The sequence below is a fragment of the Bubalus kerabau genome, chromosome 6 (genome assembly GCF_029407905.1).
Source record: "Bubalus kerabau isolate K-KA32 ecotype Philippines breed swamp buffalo chromosome 6, PCC_UOA_SB_1v2, whole genome shotgun sequence".
NCBI lineage: Eukaryota > Metazoa > Chordata > Mammalia > Artiodactyla > Bovidae > Bubalus > Bubalus kerabau.
In genome coordinates this window covers 80,187,783-80,205,062 of record NC_073629.1, presented here as the reverse complement: position 1 = coordinate 80,205,062, position 17,280 = coordinate 80,187,783, and the positions used below count along the sequence as shown (strand labels likewise).

General features: G+C 36.4%; 1 protein-coding gene across 2 annotated transcripts in view; it reads left to right on the top strand.

Annotated features, from left to right (window-relative positions):
* The window catches only part of LEPR (leptin receptor), a 70,347-nt gene that overhangs the window by 20,797 nt on the left and 32,270 nt on the right, over nucleotides 1-17,280 (top strand). For both annotated transcript variants that reach the window (XM_055586929.1, XM_055586930.1), the window contains exons 4-7: nucleotides 1,221-1,429; nucleotides 6,065-6,210; nucleotides 10,045-10,189; nucleotides 16,833-17,123. In XM_055586929.1, the coding sequence (XP_055442904.1) occupies nucleotides 1,221-1,429; nucleotides 6,065-6,210; nucleotides 10,045-10,189; nucleotides 16,833-17,123 (791 nt within the window). The remainder of the gene's footprint in view (nucleotides 1-1,220; nucleotides 1,430-6,064; nucleotides 6,211-10,044; nucleotides 10,190-16,832; nucleotides 17,124-17,280) is intronic.

Genomic DNA, 17,280 nt, shown 5'->3' with positions numbered 1-17,280 from the left:
TGATTGACCCTTTTGTTATCTTTTTATCTTTCATAGTATCTTTTGAAGAACAGAAGTTTTTAATATTGATAAAAATCAAATTATCAATTTGTAATTTTGTGACTCGTGCTTTTGTGTTGCATCTAAGAAATTATTATTTAAAACAAGGTCACAAGTTTTTTTCCCAAATTTTCTTCTGATTCATAGCTTTAAATTCTGCATTTAGATTAATGATCTGTTTTGAATTAATATTTGAATCTTATGTGAGGTGTGGATTAAAGTTGAATTTTTGTGTGGAGGGGGGCGTATAGATATCCCACTGTTTCAGCACAATTTATTGAAAAGATTACTCTGTCTCCACAGAATTGCTTTTGCACCTTTGTAGAAAATTGATTGTCCATATAGGTGTTGGTTTCTTCTGTTCCATTAATCTATTTTTTTCTCTTTATGTTCATACTCCTTTGGCTTGATTATTGTAGCTTATTAGCTCTGACTTCTTGTTTTATTATTTTAGTGGTGGCTTTAGGATTTAGAATATAGGTCTTTAACTTAATATAGCCGAACTGATGTTATACCTCCAACTAGCATTTCACCACTACATGTGTAGTGGGAGAAATTTATAGCTGTATATATACACGTCTCCCCTTTACCCAAGTTTGGTACTAATGTCATACATTTTATTTCTACCTATGTTATAAACCGCACACTTTATGGTTATTAAGTTTGCTTTAATTAGTCAATAAATATTTATCCTTTAAGTTAAATTTCATTTCTTTGTGTGGAACCAGACTTCTATTTGCTATCATTTTCTTTTTGTCTGAAGGACTTCCTTCAGCATTTTTTTTTCTAAAGGAAGTTTTTGCAAGTTTGATTGATGATAAATTCTTTCCATTTTGGTGTGTCTGTAAAAAGCCTTTATTACATGTTTATTTTGAAAGCTATTTTTATTGAATATAGGATTTAAAAATCATGATTTTTCTTTCAGTACTTCACTGTTGCCTCATTGTCTTCTTGCTTATATTATTTCTAACTTGCTTTATTGATTCTAACTTACACTGATTGCTAACTTGCTTTAACCCTTATCTTTGTGTCTCTGCTATAATGTAGCTTCCCCCCCCAGAAGCTCTATAAGCTGGGTGTGCAGAACAGTTTACCTCAATTTGGATTTTGTGTCCTCCATTTTAAACATATCTAGTGCTTTCACATGTATGTTAATACGGAGCTCTTCTTTTCTCATATAGGCTTGACGTGTTAGGAGAGTCACCTCTGCTCCCCCAGAAAGACAGTTTTCAGGTTGCTCAGTGCAACTGCAGTGTTCCTGAATGCTGTGAATGTCGTGTACCTGTGCCAACAGCCAAGCTCAATAACACCCTTCTTATGTATTTGAAAATCACATCTGGTGGAGCAGTTTTTCACTCACCTCCAATGTCAGCTCAGCCCATTAATGTTGGTAAGTTGTGCCTAAGAAAGATAATATCTTTAAACATCAGTCATTCAAACAGGCTGAAAATTGTTTACAAGATGTTTCATTAGCTTATCTCACTTTGACTGACACTGTAATGATGATAAATGTAGTCCTAAGGGGTATTAAAAGCAGCTTCTAGAATGATTTAACAACAGTATAGATATTTCTGCAATTGTAACAAATTCATTTTGAAAACAGTTTGATTTCTTTAAATCCTAGGTCAGTCTAATGGATATGTTTTGTTTGGTTATGACTTTTTCACATCTCAGATAACTATTTCTGAAAATAATTAAAAGCTCTTTTTTACCTGACTTTATGCCTTCAATAAATATTTTTTAGAGACTCGTGGGTATCAGTCACTGATCTAGGGGCTGGGGGAAACAATGGTGAGTGAGACAAAGTTCCTTCCTCACAGAGCAGGGGTAGACAATACTGGGCAGAGAAAAACAATATAAACATAAGCAAACTAATTGGCTGTACAAATCTGATTAGAAGAAAAACTTATATAATAGACAAGTGCCCACATTATTAGTGCAAAGATTCCCCAGATTTCTTTCATCAGCTTGAATATATAATTATAAATATTCAGTGTATTCAATTACATTATTCAACGTGAATAATATAGATGAATGTTAAATTATTAATTTATTAACTCAGTTTTGTGTGTATGTGTTAAATTATGTTACATATGATACATAATTTAATAGTGTTACTGTTTTACATTTCCTGAAATAATTATTGCAAATTTTTTATGTGCTTCTCTGCATCATTGTTTTTGCCATCACTGGAACCACTTTTTCAGACATCTGACACCATATTCCTTACAACTTCATCCTCACTTCTTTTTAAGTACTAAGGGTATAGTATTTTTTGAATCTATGTATGATGTCATATTTAACATTAGGACTTTTAAAAATAAAAATAAAAACAAAAAACAAAAACAAAACAAAAAAAACATTAGGACTTTTAAATAACTTGTCTTTTAGGGATATATTTGTGATTTCCATGTGATTACTATGATATCCAAGCAATTCAGTCATGATGTTATACCCTAGAGGAAAAAAAAAATCTATAAAATGTCATTATCTTCTCTTTTTAAAACCAGTTCTATCAAGTGATTTTTAAGAAGTATTTAGAGCCAACATTGAATTAAATTGTTTTTAAAAATAAAGTAGTTAAGACAAGGTGTTGTCATAAACTTTATAAGAAACTTTAAAAAATTTGTCTTATTTCAGATAATTTTGGGGAAAAAAAATCTTTTTTTTGTATTTGGGTATATGTGATTAAGATCCCAAAATTGAAAGAAATAAAATAAGACAAATTGTACGATAGAGACTATCAGGTGTAAGGGTCTATTATTTCAGCTATGGAAGTGCTCTTTTAGGAAATAGCATTTTCAACTTAAAGAAAAAGAGATAACTATGGAAAAATAAGACAAATTGTACGATAGAGACTATCAGGTGTAGGTGTCTATTATTTCAGCTATGGAAGTCCTCTTTTAGGAAATAGTATTTTAAACTTAAAGAAAAAGAGATAACTATGGAAAAATCCAGAACAAAAGGTGCTCTAAGCAGGAAGAACAGCACTCACAAAATTCCTGGGATAGAATGAGCTCAGAATTTGGAAGAACCAAAGACAAGAACCTTTTGCTTGGAGTAATTAAGGTAGGAGAACATTCAGAGATGTGGTTAGAGAGTCATCTGCATTCAGATCATACCACAGGCTATGGTTACAAAGTTTGGATTTTATTCTAATTGCAGTGTAAGCTTTTGTACCAGGAGAGTGATGTGATCAGACGTGTGTGTATGTGTGTGTGTGTGGGCACACACAAGCACACATGTGTGCTCATGCACATGTTTAAAATGTATGCTCTATTGAAGAAATAAATTGATGGGGAAGGGAAAAAGGATACATGCAAGAATGGAAGCAGAGGAGTCAGATAGGCAGCTGCTAGAGTTGTCCAGTTGGCTTGGGGTTGCTGTAGTGAAGTAAAGAAATGTTCAGGCTTGGGATCTATTAGGAGATGGTGTTTCCCTCATACTCAGTTGGTAAAGAATCTACCTGCAATGCAGGAGACCCCAGTTCAATTACTGGGTTGGGAAGATCCACTGGAGAAGGGGTAGGCTACCCAGTCCAGTATTCTTGGTCTTCCCTTGTGGCTCAGCTGGTAAAGAATCCGCCTGCAATGTGGGAGACCTAGGTTCAATCCCTGGGTTGGGAAGATCCCCTGGAGAAGGGAAAGGCTAGCCACTCCAGTATTGTGGCCTGGAGAATTCCATGGACTGTATAATCCATGAGGTTGCAAAGAGTCGTACACGACTGAGTGACTTTCACTTTCACTTTTCAGGAGATGGTGCAGACTGAAGTGGATTGGGTATGGAGTGTGAAGGACAGAGAGGAGTCAAGGATGATACTTAGGCTTGGACCTGGTTAGTAGCAGAATAGTATTACCAAATGGGGATATTGGAGATAATTAGGTGTGTGACGAATTATATTTGAGATGCTTATTAGAAATCAAAGAGACGTTGAGTAGGTAGTTAGATATATGATTCTAGAGATCAGGGAGATATATATTTGGGAGTCTCTAGCATCAGATGTTTATGGGATTGTATGAGATCACATATTTAGAGTCCAGTGAGAGAAAGACTGAGGCAATCAGAGAGAAGAGGAGTAAAGGAATGTGACGGCTGGAAACCAGGTGGACAAAGTATTTCTACTTGTCTGCTACTCACAGAATAAGCAGTTGGGACACTGCTGAGAGATGGAGCAAAATGAATCAGACAATTGACATTGGATTCAGCAAAGAGTAGTAACCTTGGTAAGAGTAGTTTCAGTGGACTAGCAAGAAGGAAGACCTGATCAGAATAGGTTGGTTAGGAAAATGGGATGCAAAATGGAGAGTAAGTAATGCCAGCTCTTTGGAGGAATTTTTCCCTGAAAGAAGCCAGTATGTGTGGTCTCTGACTGAGTACCTAGGGGATCCAGGGAAAGATTTATTGTTAGATTTCTAATACAAAGGCATATGTGTATGCATATAAGAAATGTAAAATAGTTTATAATTTTATGATTTCACTTCTGTTTGGTGTCTATTTTGTTTTCTATCTTTTTGGTCATGAATTTCACCTGTTACTTCTAGACTTTAGAGTTTAGCCATTCCTGCTTTAAAGTAACTAAAATTTGTAATATGTCACAGAGAGTAAAACTTCATTAATTTTGACTTGAGGAAAAGGAAAAAACTATGACTGAATTCTTGAAATTATGGAATGTGGAAAATATTAATGTGCCATTATTTTTTTTAAATAAAATACATGTCAGTATATATTTCAATGTAATGATGATTTCTATGTTTATGAGTAACTCTTGTTAATCGTAAAAATCTTGAAAGCATAGAGATGCACACAGAAGAAAAATGCATCATTTATTTTCTACTATTTTGGCATTTTTTCTATTTTAATGCATATTTACACATATTCTTTTATTTGTTCAAATTTTAATGAATTCAAGTAAATACATTGCCTAATGGGCTTCCCTTTAAGCCCATTAAGATGGCTCAGATGGTAAAGAATCTGTAGTGTAGGAGACCTGGTTCGATCCCTGGGTTGGGAAGATCCCCTGGAGAAGGGAATGACTACCCACTCCAGTATTCTGGCCTGGAGAATTCATGGACTGTATAGTCCATGGGGTCACAAAGAGTCGGACACGACTGAGCGACTAACACTTTCACTTTCACATTGCTTAATAAACTTTCAAAACTAGCAATATTAAACTTTTTCAACATTCTTCTCTAATATGGTTTTAATGACTATAAATTACTTTTAAGGGTATGAACTATTATTTGTTCAATCAGTTCTTTATTGTAAGATGTTTGCGTTGTTTCTACAGATGATTTAAAGTTTGTTGTATGCTTTAAACTCCACAGACATAAATCTCCACATATATATATATATACACAAATGCATGTGCATACATAAAACACATAGACAAATAAACTCAGAAATTAGATGCTGAGTTAAATACACCCTTAGGATAAGAACTCTATCTCCATTTCTGGTGACAAGCCAAGTCCTGCTAATGTTGTGTTTACTGCATGTAAATTGTGTATGCTATGGGTTATTCGAGTGGGTATGTTGAATAATATATGTTGAATTCGAAAATTAATGTTTACTGTTTTACATACAGATTTACATGAATCTGCATGCTTATATGCATTGATTTTTGCATACAAAATTTATATGTATTTTCCAAGTAGTGCTCTGCAAAATGCTTTTTCTCCTTGCAATTCACTAAAACAGTGGGTTTCATCAAGGGAGGCTTCAAATAAGTGTGGGAAAATCTAGGTTCAATAAAGTTAAGCAGCGTTTTTTTTTTTATAGCAGGAATCATATTTGTCAAAATAACATCATTTTCTGATTTATAGTTTTTACCAAGTAGGGAGAAGGAAACAAAAATACATGGATTGCTATGGTAAGTTACAGTAGTAGAATATTTTGGTTCTGTAATTAGCCTTTGGATAAGGACTCCTTAGTTTAAAGAATAGGATATGCTAAAATTCATTTTGACTTCATTTTATGATTATCATGAAAATAACTTGACTTAAAAGTGTTCTCTTTTTTTCTTAAGTGAAGCCTGATCCACCATTAGGTTTGCGTATGGAAATCACAGACACTGGTAGTTTAAAGATTTCGTGGTCCAGCCCAACATTGGTACCATTTCAACTTCAATATCAAGTGCAATATTCAGAGAATTCTACAAAAAATATGAGAAAAGTAAGTATATTTTAGTAAATAAAATGAAAAGTTGAGAAGCAATTAAAGAAAAGGTGAGATGCCCTCCAAGTCCCATAGAGAATGCCTCTGCCTATCAAATGTGTATACTGTTTTTGAGGAGATTCAGTCATACTTCAATATCGTACATTCAAGCTTTCATTCAAGATCAGCAAAAGAAATGAGCATGTACGCAAAATTTCTGCATCTTCTATAAAATGATTTTAGAAAAGTTGTTCAGTGTTACTAAATATCTCTTACATGTGGATCTGTGTTATATTTTGATAAGCATGGCAAATTTCTCTTAGAATTTACTGCCAGAAAAAGTTCCTTTTCCAAAAGCTTAGTATATTAGATTGTCTTTTTTCTCCCCCTCACTCTCCTTCTCTGTCTCGTTAACACAGACACACATACACACACACACGACTAATGACTACAAGAAGTCCAGATACAGAACTACTGAATTCGTAATCATAGTATTTTCACTTAAAGACCTTCTCTGGCTTTTGATTTTACATGCCATCCTTATTTTTTCTTATTACTCAATATATTTGTTTACATGCAGTGCATGCATTTATACAGTTGCTGCTGCTGCTGCTGCTAAGTCACGTCAGTCGTGTCCGACTCTGTGCGACCCCATAGACGGCAGCCCACCAGGCTCCTCTGTGCCTGGGACTCTCCAGGCAAGAACACTGGAGTGGGTTGCCATTTCCTTCTCCAAGGCATGAAAGTGAAAAGTGAAAGTGAAGTCGCTCAGTCGTGTCCGACTCTTAGCGACCCCATGGATTATAGCCTACTGGGCTCCTCCGTCCATGGGATTCTCCAGGCAAAAGTACTGGAGTGGGTTGCCATTGCCTTCTCCAGGATTTATACAGTATAGTCTGTCAAATCTTTTTTTCAGAAAGTGTTGTGCACCCACTAGGTGCCAAGAACTCAGGATACACTAGAAGAACAGGATAGGGGAGCTTGCAATCGCAAGTGGTAGAGGATGGGTTGTATTATTAATTAGAGGGAGGGGAAGATCTCTTTAAGAAAGTGATATTTGAGTAGGGATTTGAAGGAGGTGGTGATGCAGGGAAATTAGGGTATAAATAGAGGAAATAGCGATTTAGAGGACCTTAGGGATGGGAAGTTGGAGGTCAGGGCAGTGAGTGAGGTTAAGAGCAGTAGTGGAGGGGTAGGAGAGAAGGAGGAGTCGTCAAGAGCCTCATTGGTCATAACTTTGGCATTTTAATTTGTAAAACTAATTGTTATATAACTTAGAGGTGAAAACTTGTCTTTTTATATCTGGGCTAATTTTCTAAGACTTGCAATTTAGTCGCTCAGTTGTGTCCGACTCTTTGCGACCCCATGGACTACAGCATGCCAGGCTTCCCTGTCCATCATCAACTCCTGGAGCTTGATCAAATATGTGTCTATCAAGTCGGTGGTGCCATCCAACCATCTCATCCTCTGTCATCCTTGTCTCTTCCTGCCTTCAATCTTTCCCAGCATCAGGGTCTTTTCCAGTGAGTCAGTTCTTTGCATCAGGTGGCCAAAGTATTGAAGTTTCAGCTTCAGCATCAGTCCTTCCAATGAATATTCAGGACTGATTTTCTTTAGGATTGACTGGTTTGATTTCCTTGCAGTCCAAGGGACTCTCAAGAGTCTCCTCCAACACCACAGTTCAAAAGCATCAATTCCTTGGCACTTAGCTTTCTTTATAGTCCAACTCTCACATCCATATATAACTACTGGAAAAACCACAGGTTTGACTAGATGGACATTTGTCTGCAACGTAATGTCTCTCCTTTTCAATATGCTGTCTAGGTTGGTCATAGCTTTTCTTCCAGGGAGCAAGTGTCTTTTAATTTCATGGCTGCAGTCACCATCTGCAGTGATCTGGAGCGCCCCAAAATAAAGTCTCTTACTGTTTCCATTGTTCCCCCATCTATTTGCCATGAAGTGATGGGACCAGATGCCATGATCTTAGTTTTCTGAATGTTGAGCTTTAAGCCAACTTTTTCACTCTTCTCTTTCACTCTCATCAAGAGGCTTGTTAGTTCTTCTTCACCTTCTGCCATAAGGGTGGTGTCCTCTGCATATCTGAGGTTATTGATATTTCTCCTGGCAATCTTGATTCCAGCTTGTGTTTCTTCCAGCACTGCATTTTGCATGATGTACTCTGCACATAAGTTAAATAAGCAGGGTGACAGTATACGGCCCTGACATACTCTTTCCCCTATTTGGAACCAGTCTTTTGTTCCATGTCCAGTTCTAACTGTTGCTTCTTGACCTGCATACAGATTTCTCAGGAGGCAGGTAGGGTGGTCTGGTATACCCATCTCTTTCAGAATTTTCCACAGTTTTTTGTGATCCACACAGTCAAAGGCTTTGGCATAGTCAATAAAGCAGAAGTAGATTTTTTTTTTTTTTTTTGGAACTCTCTTGCTTTTTCAATGATCCAACAGATGTTGGCAATTTGATCATTGGTCCTCTGCCCTTTCTGAATCCAGCTTGAACATCTGGGAGTTCACGGTTCACATACTGTTGAAGCCTGGCTTGGAGAATTTTGAGCATTACTTTGCTAGCGTGTGAGATGAGTGCAATTGTGCAATAGTTTGAACATTCTTGGCATTGCCCTTCTTTAGGATTGGAATGAAAATTGACCTTTTCCAGTCCTTTTCCAGCAGTGGCCACTGCTGAGTTTTCCAAATTTGCTGGCATATTGAAGGTAGCACTTTAACAGCAGCATCTTTTAGGATTTGAAACAGCTCAACTAGAATTCCATCACCTCTACTAGGTTTATTCATAATGATGCTTCGTAATGCCACTTGACTTCAGGATTTTAAATATAGGCAATCTGATATTGTTTAATGTATTACTGAGGCTTTTTGCCATTTTTAGTCTGTGTTGCCCCACAGTCGAATGGGCCAGGAAGTTCAATAATTTCGGAATACCTCATTGGTTGTTTTATGAAGTTATGTCTCTTAGATGTTTTCACTCTGGTTTTTAAACTGTATTTTGATTGACTGTAGCTGATCATCATGGAGAACGAAATGGCAACCCACTCCAGTATTCTTGCCTAGAGAATTCCATGGACAGAGGAGCCTGGCAGGCTCCAGTCCATGGAGTTGCAAAGAGTCAGACATGACTGAGCAGTTAACCCACACAGCTGATCATCAGACCAGGGTTCTTAAAATTATTCATGCCCTCCTTCTGTGACCCATTGCTCTAGGAAGGTTTATAGCTCTATGCCTACCCTGTGCATCACCTTTTAAAAAAATATTTACTTATTTATTTGGCTGCGTCAGGTCTTAACTATTGCATGCAGGATCTTCACTGTGTCACGTGGGATCTTTCATTGTGCTGTGTGGGTTTAGTTGCTCCATGGGATGTGGGATCTTATTTCCCCAACCAAGGATCAGACCTGTGTCCGCTGCGTTGCAGGCAGGTTCTTAACCACTGGATGATCAAGGATGTCCCTCTGTGCATTGTTGTCTATTAATATCTTGTATGTTATCGATGTCAGCAAAGGCTTGAAGCTTCCCATTGAGTTTAGCTGTTCCTCTCAAAGTTTGAAAAGTCAATATTCATTATCATTCAGTTAAAAATATATGCTGATTATCACTGTGATTTTTTTTCCCTTGAACTTACAGGCTTTTAAAAATACTATTGACTAATGTCAGTCAAACCTGTGTTACTGGGTTATTGATCTCTGTTAAATTCCACTGTGGCCAGCTAACTCCTCTGTAAGATTTTAATTCTTTGAAATTTGTAGAGACCTGCTTGTAATCGATTTTGGTAAAGGTTTCACATCAACCTAATGCTCTGATGTTTTCAAATGATATTTAACAGGCTGATGAGATTGTCTCAGCTACGTCTCTGCTAGTAGACAGTGTGCTTCCTGGGTCTTCGTATGGCGCACAGGTGAGGAGCAAGAGGTTGGATGGCCTAGGAATCTGGAGTGATTGGAGCACCCTTCTTACCTTTACTACACAAGGTAGGTTTGGTAAGAGTCACTTCTGTTCACAGGGGAGTGTGATTCCGGAATTGCCTTTGGCATATTATACTTGTCTTAAATTTTGTGGTGGTAAATCAAAAGGAGGAACACCATATTAACTTCTAATTTAAACTTCAAATAAGGTCATCCTTTAGTGAAAAGTTGTACAAGAGCTTCCTCATTTATATGGATTCATAGCAGTATCTTGCTGAATTACTCTTTCTTACTCAAAAGACAGAGTTGATATAAAAGTTCCAAATTTATAAATTCAGAACACTGCTTGTACTGATGTTTCCTGAATTTACACTTGAAAATCAGATATACTTATTTGGTATAAGTTTTAAATATTAAAGTTTTATTTGAATATTATATATATTATATAATTAAGCAATTCTTTTCACTCCAGATGCTTGCTTTGCAAAGCTTTTACTTTCAGTTTTCATGTTTTTAAAATAATCTTTAACGTCAGAAAAGCTGCAGTTTATTCACAGCTTCCTCATGGAGTTGAGGTGCATTGTTTTACATAGAGGCCCAGGAGTCTAATGGTGGTAGCCCTGGCACAAGCCAGGCTGTGAATGCAGGAAGGCAGTTCATAGTTCTTTGACTAGTTTTCAATCTATCAAATGTGCAAAATTATTCCCACTCAAACTCGTTCAGGTTGATAGTAGATACACAGAGAAAGCAAGTACCATGTAAAACACTAAACCATGTAAACGTGTAAAACATGTAAAACACTAAACAGGCTTATTTATTAATTGCTTATTATTTAAAAAGCATTGATTGTTAAAAAGTAAGTATCAGTAGTAGTTTAAAAGCACTGACTTTGGAGTCTGACAGAATTTTGTAGGAGTCCTGCCCACCCCCCTTATTTGGAAAGTTTCTTAACCTCCCTATACCTCAATTTCCTCATCTGTAGAAGAAGGAATTTTTATATGGATAGAATGAAATGATGCACATAAAGTGCTTACTGCGGTGCCTGACTCTTAGTAAGCACTTGTGAAATAGTGGATCATAGTTTATAAATATCAAGCTTGTAAATTGACAAAGAATATTCAGAATGTCAAAGTCTAATGAAATTTAGAGGCTGACATGATACTTATCTAATTGCTTAGCACAAATAACACTGTGAGAAGAGCTAGAGTAAGTGCTAAGCATTAGAAGGGATTAATTCTCACTTGAAAAGTCAGGAACCTTGAGTGAACAGACTTAGAAGGCAGGGATTTCTCATCTCTATTCCTCACATCACTATTATCACAATGTGTGTCATAGGATGCTGAAAATTCAACTTTTGTTCTATCTTGAATTATATATCACTGATTAATAGGTCTTAGTGACCAGCTGTGAAATACATAGAGTGGAATGAATTAACAGCATCGAATTTCAATGAATGTCCCGTGGAGGTTTTTATACAGTGGGATTGGGTGAAGTGGGTGGTGGGGTAGGGAAGTTGGTAAGGGAGGTGGAGGCAGCAGCCCCTGCTCCCATTCTGAATGGCCTGTAAGTTGTACCTGTATTTTGCTGTCTGGTGAAATGTTTCTCTTCCACAAGAAAATGGCTTCATTCTTTGCTGTTATTCTTCTTAATAAGACCTGAGAACCTACCCTCGCTGAAGAAAAGGGAAATTCTAAAAGAATCATGATTGTTTTAAAGTTTTCTGATGTTCAAGTTATACGTTTATACCTTCCTACTGTAATGATTCTTAGCAATGTTATGTATTCAGTTGGATTAAATGAAATCTTTGATCCAGAATAATAACTACTTGTATTACATTTCATATAAAATTTTATTTTGGGTTGTTCAACTTAGGTTCTTAGACCTTCCGATGGACATATTTCTAGTTCTATTTTGCTTTATGCAAAACCCTTTTATACTTCTATTTCTTTCCTAGTTCATATCAGTATCTATAGGATTAAATTTGCTAGGTTTACTAATATTTTGTATCATATTTTTATGCTTTCATAATAAACCAGATATTTTAATATATACTATAAAACACATATGTACACATGTATATGGTCTTTCATAGGCAAATATTATGTGTTTTGTTTACATGAAGGTAATAAAGGTATGTTTTATTGAAAAGAAGCATTGCTAATTTATTTGCTTGTGCAGTATCCAATAATTGTTGTTCTTCAGTCACTGAAGAAATTCCCTGGTGGCTCAGATGGTAAAGTGTCTGCCTGCAATGTGGGAGACCTGGGTTTGATCCCTGGGTCGGGAAGATCCTCTGGAGAAGGAAATGGCAACCCACTCCAGTACTTTTGCCTGGAAAATTCCATGGACAGAGGAGGCTGGTAGACTACAGTCCATGGGATCACAGAGTTGGACATGACTGAGCAAAATCACTTGGTGCTGCATAACTCACTTTGAGTCACTAAGTAATGTCCGACTCTTTGTGACTCCAGGGACTGCAGCACTCTAGGCTTCCCTGTCCTTCACTGTCTCCCAGAGTTTGCTCAAATTCGTGTTCATTGAGTTAGTGATACTATCCCATCCTCTCATCCTCTGCCACCCGCTTCTCCTTTTGCTTTCATTCTTTCCCAGCATCTTTTCCAGTGAATCAGCTATTCTCATCAGGTGGCCAAAGTATTCGGGCTTCAACTTCAACATCAGTCTTTCCAATGCATATTCAGAGTTAAATGATTTCCTTTAGGATTTACTGGTTTTATCTTCTTCCTGTCCAAGGGACTCTCAAGAGTCTTCTCCAGCACCACAGTTCAAAAACATTAATTCTTTGGCGCTCAGCCTTCTTGATGGTCCAAGTCTCACATCCGTAGATGACTATGGAAAAATTATAGCTTTGACTATATGGACCTTTGTCGGCAAAGTGATGTCTTTGCTTTTTAATATGCCGTCTAGGTTTGTCATAGTTTACCTTCCAAGGAGCAAGCATCTTTTAATTTCTTGGTTGCAGTCACCGTCTGCAGTGATTTTGGAGACCAAGAAACAGTATTACCATTACTAGCTAGCCTTTTACTTATTCAACACAGATGTGTCCCTTTAGTGACTGTTGACATTCCAAACAGAAAAACCTGAAAATGAGGAATGAATGCAGACAGTGAGTAAACAGCTACCTCAAAGGCCAGAATTTGTTGATGTAGCAGAGAGTGTGAGGTTAAGCTTACTAATGTAACCAACTTGGATAGTTCAGATGCCATGAGTGATACCATTTGATTATCAAGGGAAAGACAGAAACTTGTCAAATAGAAAGTAGATTAGGACACCGGTGGAGAAGGTAATGGCACCCCTTTCCAGGCATGCCTGGAAAATCCCATGGACGGAGGAGCCTGGTAGGCTGCAGTCCATGGGGTTGCTAAGAGTTGGACATGACTGAGCAACTTCACTTTCACTTTTCACTCTCATGCATCGGAGAAGGAAATGGCAACCCACTCCAGTGTTCTTGCCTGGAGAATCCCAGGGACGGGGGAGCCTGGTGGGCTGCCGTCTGTGGGGTCGCACAGAGTCGGACACGACTGAAGCGACTTAGCAGCAGCAGCAGCAGGACACCGGTAGAGGGGAGGAGAGCTTATACACTTTAGCATCTCCCAAGCACATTTTCCTATTCCAGTATTATCTGCTGTAATGATGTAATATGTATTAAATCACAAATAAAAGGTAGAAGTATATTGAGAACTCCTTCTTGAATAATAATATTGACAATTATAGGGTGCTTCCTGTGTTTCAGGCACTATGTGCTTTGCACGTACTAACATTTTATCCTTTCAATGACCTGTGGGATAAGTACTGTTATCCCTCTTTTATAAACGAAGTTGAGAATTAGATAGGGTTAAGTACTTGTAACAGTTGATACAATTACAAAATAGCCTAACTCCAAAGTTCATGTTTATAACCACTAGTAAGGCAATTAAGTGCATAATGTATAATTATGCAAGATTTCTGGTAGCCCTAAAAATTGACCCTCAAAGCTAGTAAGCAGTAAATTTAATTATATAGAGCATTTTATTGGAATACCTCATTTCCTTCATGATTCTTGGTAAATGAGGTTTTAGCATTGCTTAGTTTTTTTGGTTTAGGTTTGCTGAGTTATGCTGGCTGCAATGTCTGTACTTTATAGTCCTGACCATACTTGAGACTTATTTCCTGAAAGCTGTGCAACAGCAAAGTATGTCTCCAAACCTGGGGACTTCCTATTCCTGTGTAAAGAGATTCGAATCCTTCTCCCTTAAGTCTAGTTACTTAATATGATTAGGTTCACTACCATTGTTCACTGTCCAGCAAACAGAAACATTCCATGAGATTGAGGCATTAATTTGTTTAGAATGTGTTATCACACCTGTTTTATTATTTCCAAACACTTAAAGGTTACTTGATGTAAATATTGCTGCAGACAGAATACTAATTCTCAGGACCTTTGTAACTGCTACATTTTATTCATTAATGCATTTAAGCTGTACCTACCAAGTGCATAGTTAATGAAGCATTGACTATTCCTAGTCAAGGAATTCTTATGGATTCTTTTAGAGTGAATTTAATAGGTTCTTTCTCTATAGCTGCTGGGAGATGCTTTTCAAGGAAAACCCAGGACCTTCCCAGAACTTATGAATATTGCAATTTACATACTAAAAACAATTTTAGAAGTGCTGAATTCCTGTACTAACTTTATTAACTGCATTCTTGTTGCTGTGAAAGAAGAGGAGAAACACATGTTAGATAACATCTACATTTCTTGTGCAGCTCTTATACCAGGTTAGAGAAAATACTTTTTTCTTAAAGAAAAATAGGTAATCTGCTCCAAGAATTAAAAAATCTATTTTATGGAGCTATGATAAAGACACACATTTTAAAATAATTTATCTAAAATGTTTGATTCATGATTTATGTTCTTTTGAGTAATTTACTAATATTTGTCAATAGAATTTCCTTTTTAAATAGAATTCATTAATGCAGATCCTGTAAAGGTATTGATATTTGGTCATGGGAAGAAAATCATTATTGTTGTTTTAATTTACAAACTGTAGTGTAGTAGTATCTCACATGAGAATAAAAGATAGATATATTTATATTATTTTAAAAATTAAACAGTCAGCACATATCAATTTCACATTTGTTCAATGTAAATTTTATAGATCATCAGGTTTTTAATAACTTGTTTTTAAAGCTATTTTAGCATTTAATTACATGAAAATGCTGTGACTTTAATCCTGTTTTTCAATTAAGTCTTAGGCTTCAATTTCAAAGTGAAATGCTTTGAGCTTTTTATTATCTTTCAAATTAAAGCTTCAATTTAATTTTGGAAATTTTATTTGTATTCTTTTTTAAAAAAACTGAATTGAGACTTGAGGCAGTTGGTAATGAGGTGTGTGGTAAGTAATTACCCGAGTGCTGCCCTAGGTGATATTCATAAATATAAGGGCTAACTTCTGTCCAGTAATTTCATGCTATGAAGTTTTTTTCCTGTTTATACTTGACTGTAGACATAGCAAATGCAAATATCCTCTATGGATCATAAATATTAAGACATTGGAGTTTAGCGTGCTATTACATAAAAGAGAAAAATAATAAGAACTAATAAAAGTTTTTGGATTTGTTTTGAGGGTAATTCAAAGGATATATAAGGAAAAAGGTATTCATATCCCATCAGCAGAAAATAGCTTACCTTAAATTTTACAACTGAAATATCCTGTTTTCGTAATGCATTATGGCAGAAATAATTTGTTCCTGTGTAAACATTCATTTACTTTTATTCTGTTTCTAATTAAAAAAATAGAGACTTAACTATGGCTTCAGGTGGCGCAATGGTAAAGAATCCACCTGCCAGTGCAGGAGACATGGGTTTGATTCCTGGATCGGGAATATAAGTGGAAACCCACTCCAGTACTCTTGCCTGGAGAATTCCATGGACAAAGGAGCCTGCAACAGTCCATTGGGTCACAGAGTCGGAGACGACTGAGCACACAAAGAAAAAGAAAATGTTTCCAGTGATAGGAGACTGAAACAGTACTATGCAATAGTGCATGGGTGTTAAGAATAATATTTTAGAGAAATATTGGTTCCGCTTTTCCTCAGCCACAGGACACTGGCACTAAATACTTAAAATGATGTTACAGAACAGTATTTGCAGTTTTGCCTGCCTTGTTTACTGGTGCATCATTGATTTTACGTTTCCTAACAAGTTTTCTTATTTAAAGCTTATTTCTCTACTCGCTTACTTGAAATTTTCATGTATTCAAATAAGAGAAGGGCTATCACCATTTATTCTTCAGGATTTTGCTTTGTAGGGATTTGAATTGAGAACCTGCCTAAGGTTCGCTGATTCTGAAAGCAGAGTCTGATGGAAGACATGCCATGGTAGAATTAGACTATATTTCATTTTCACTAATTTTCTGCCTATCAGAAAGTGACAGTTTTTCACTAAAACATATTTTATAATGAGTAAATCTCTGTTCTTAGAAAATTCCGAAGACATTTATGGGCACTCAAGTCATTTGAAAATGAGAATGCTTGGGATGCTTACTAACTCTTCATGAATGGATAGCTACAGTTCTGCAGTCTCTCAGCACACTCATTTTATTTGGGGCAGTATAATCCTGAATGCCTGGTGAATCCTTTTTGCGTGCTATCAATTACTTACGTGATGCTTTCTTTCTTGATCTCATATCATATCTTTCTTCCCCCATTACAGATGTCATATATTTTCCACCTAAAATTCTGACAGCGGTTGGGTCTAACATTTCTTTTCACTGTATCTATAAAAATGAAAAGAAGATCGTTTCCTCAAACAAGATTGTTTGGTGGTTGAATTTAGCTGAGAGAATTCCTCAAAGCCAGTATGATGTTGTGGATGACCATATTAGCAAAGTTACTTTTCCCAACTTGAATGCAACCAAACCCCGAGGCAAGTTCACCTATGACGCAGTGTACTGCTGCAGTGAGCGCGAGTGCCACCATCGCTATGCTGAGCTGTATGTGATTGGTAAGAACCCCAGGCTTGTCTTCTTGTTTTCCATGAGGTACATTTTTATTATGGACTCTGTCTTAGAGTCCCATTGAAGATGCTAAGGAAATGTGATTTTCATTAAAAAATGTTTTGGTGTTTTTGCTTTATAGTAATATTTTAATGTGTTTTAAAT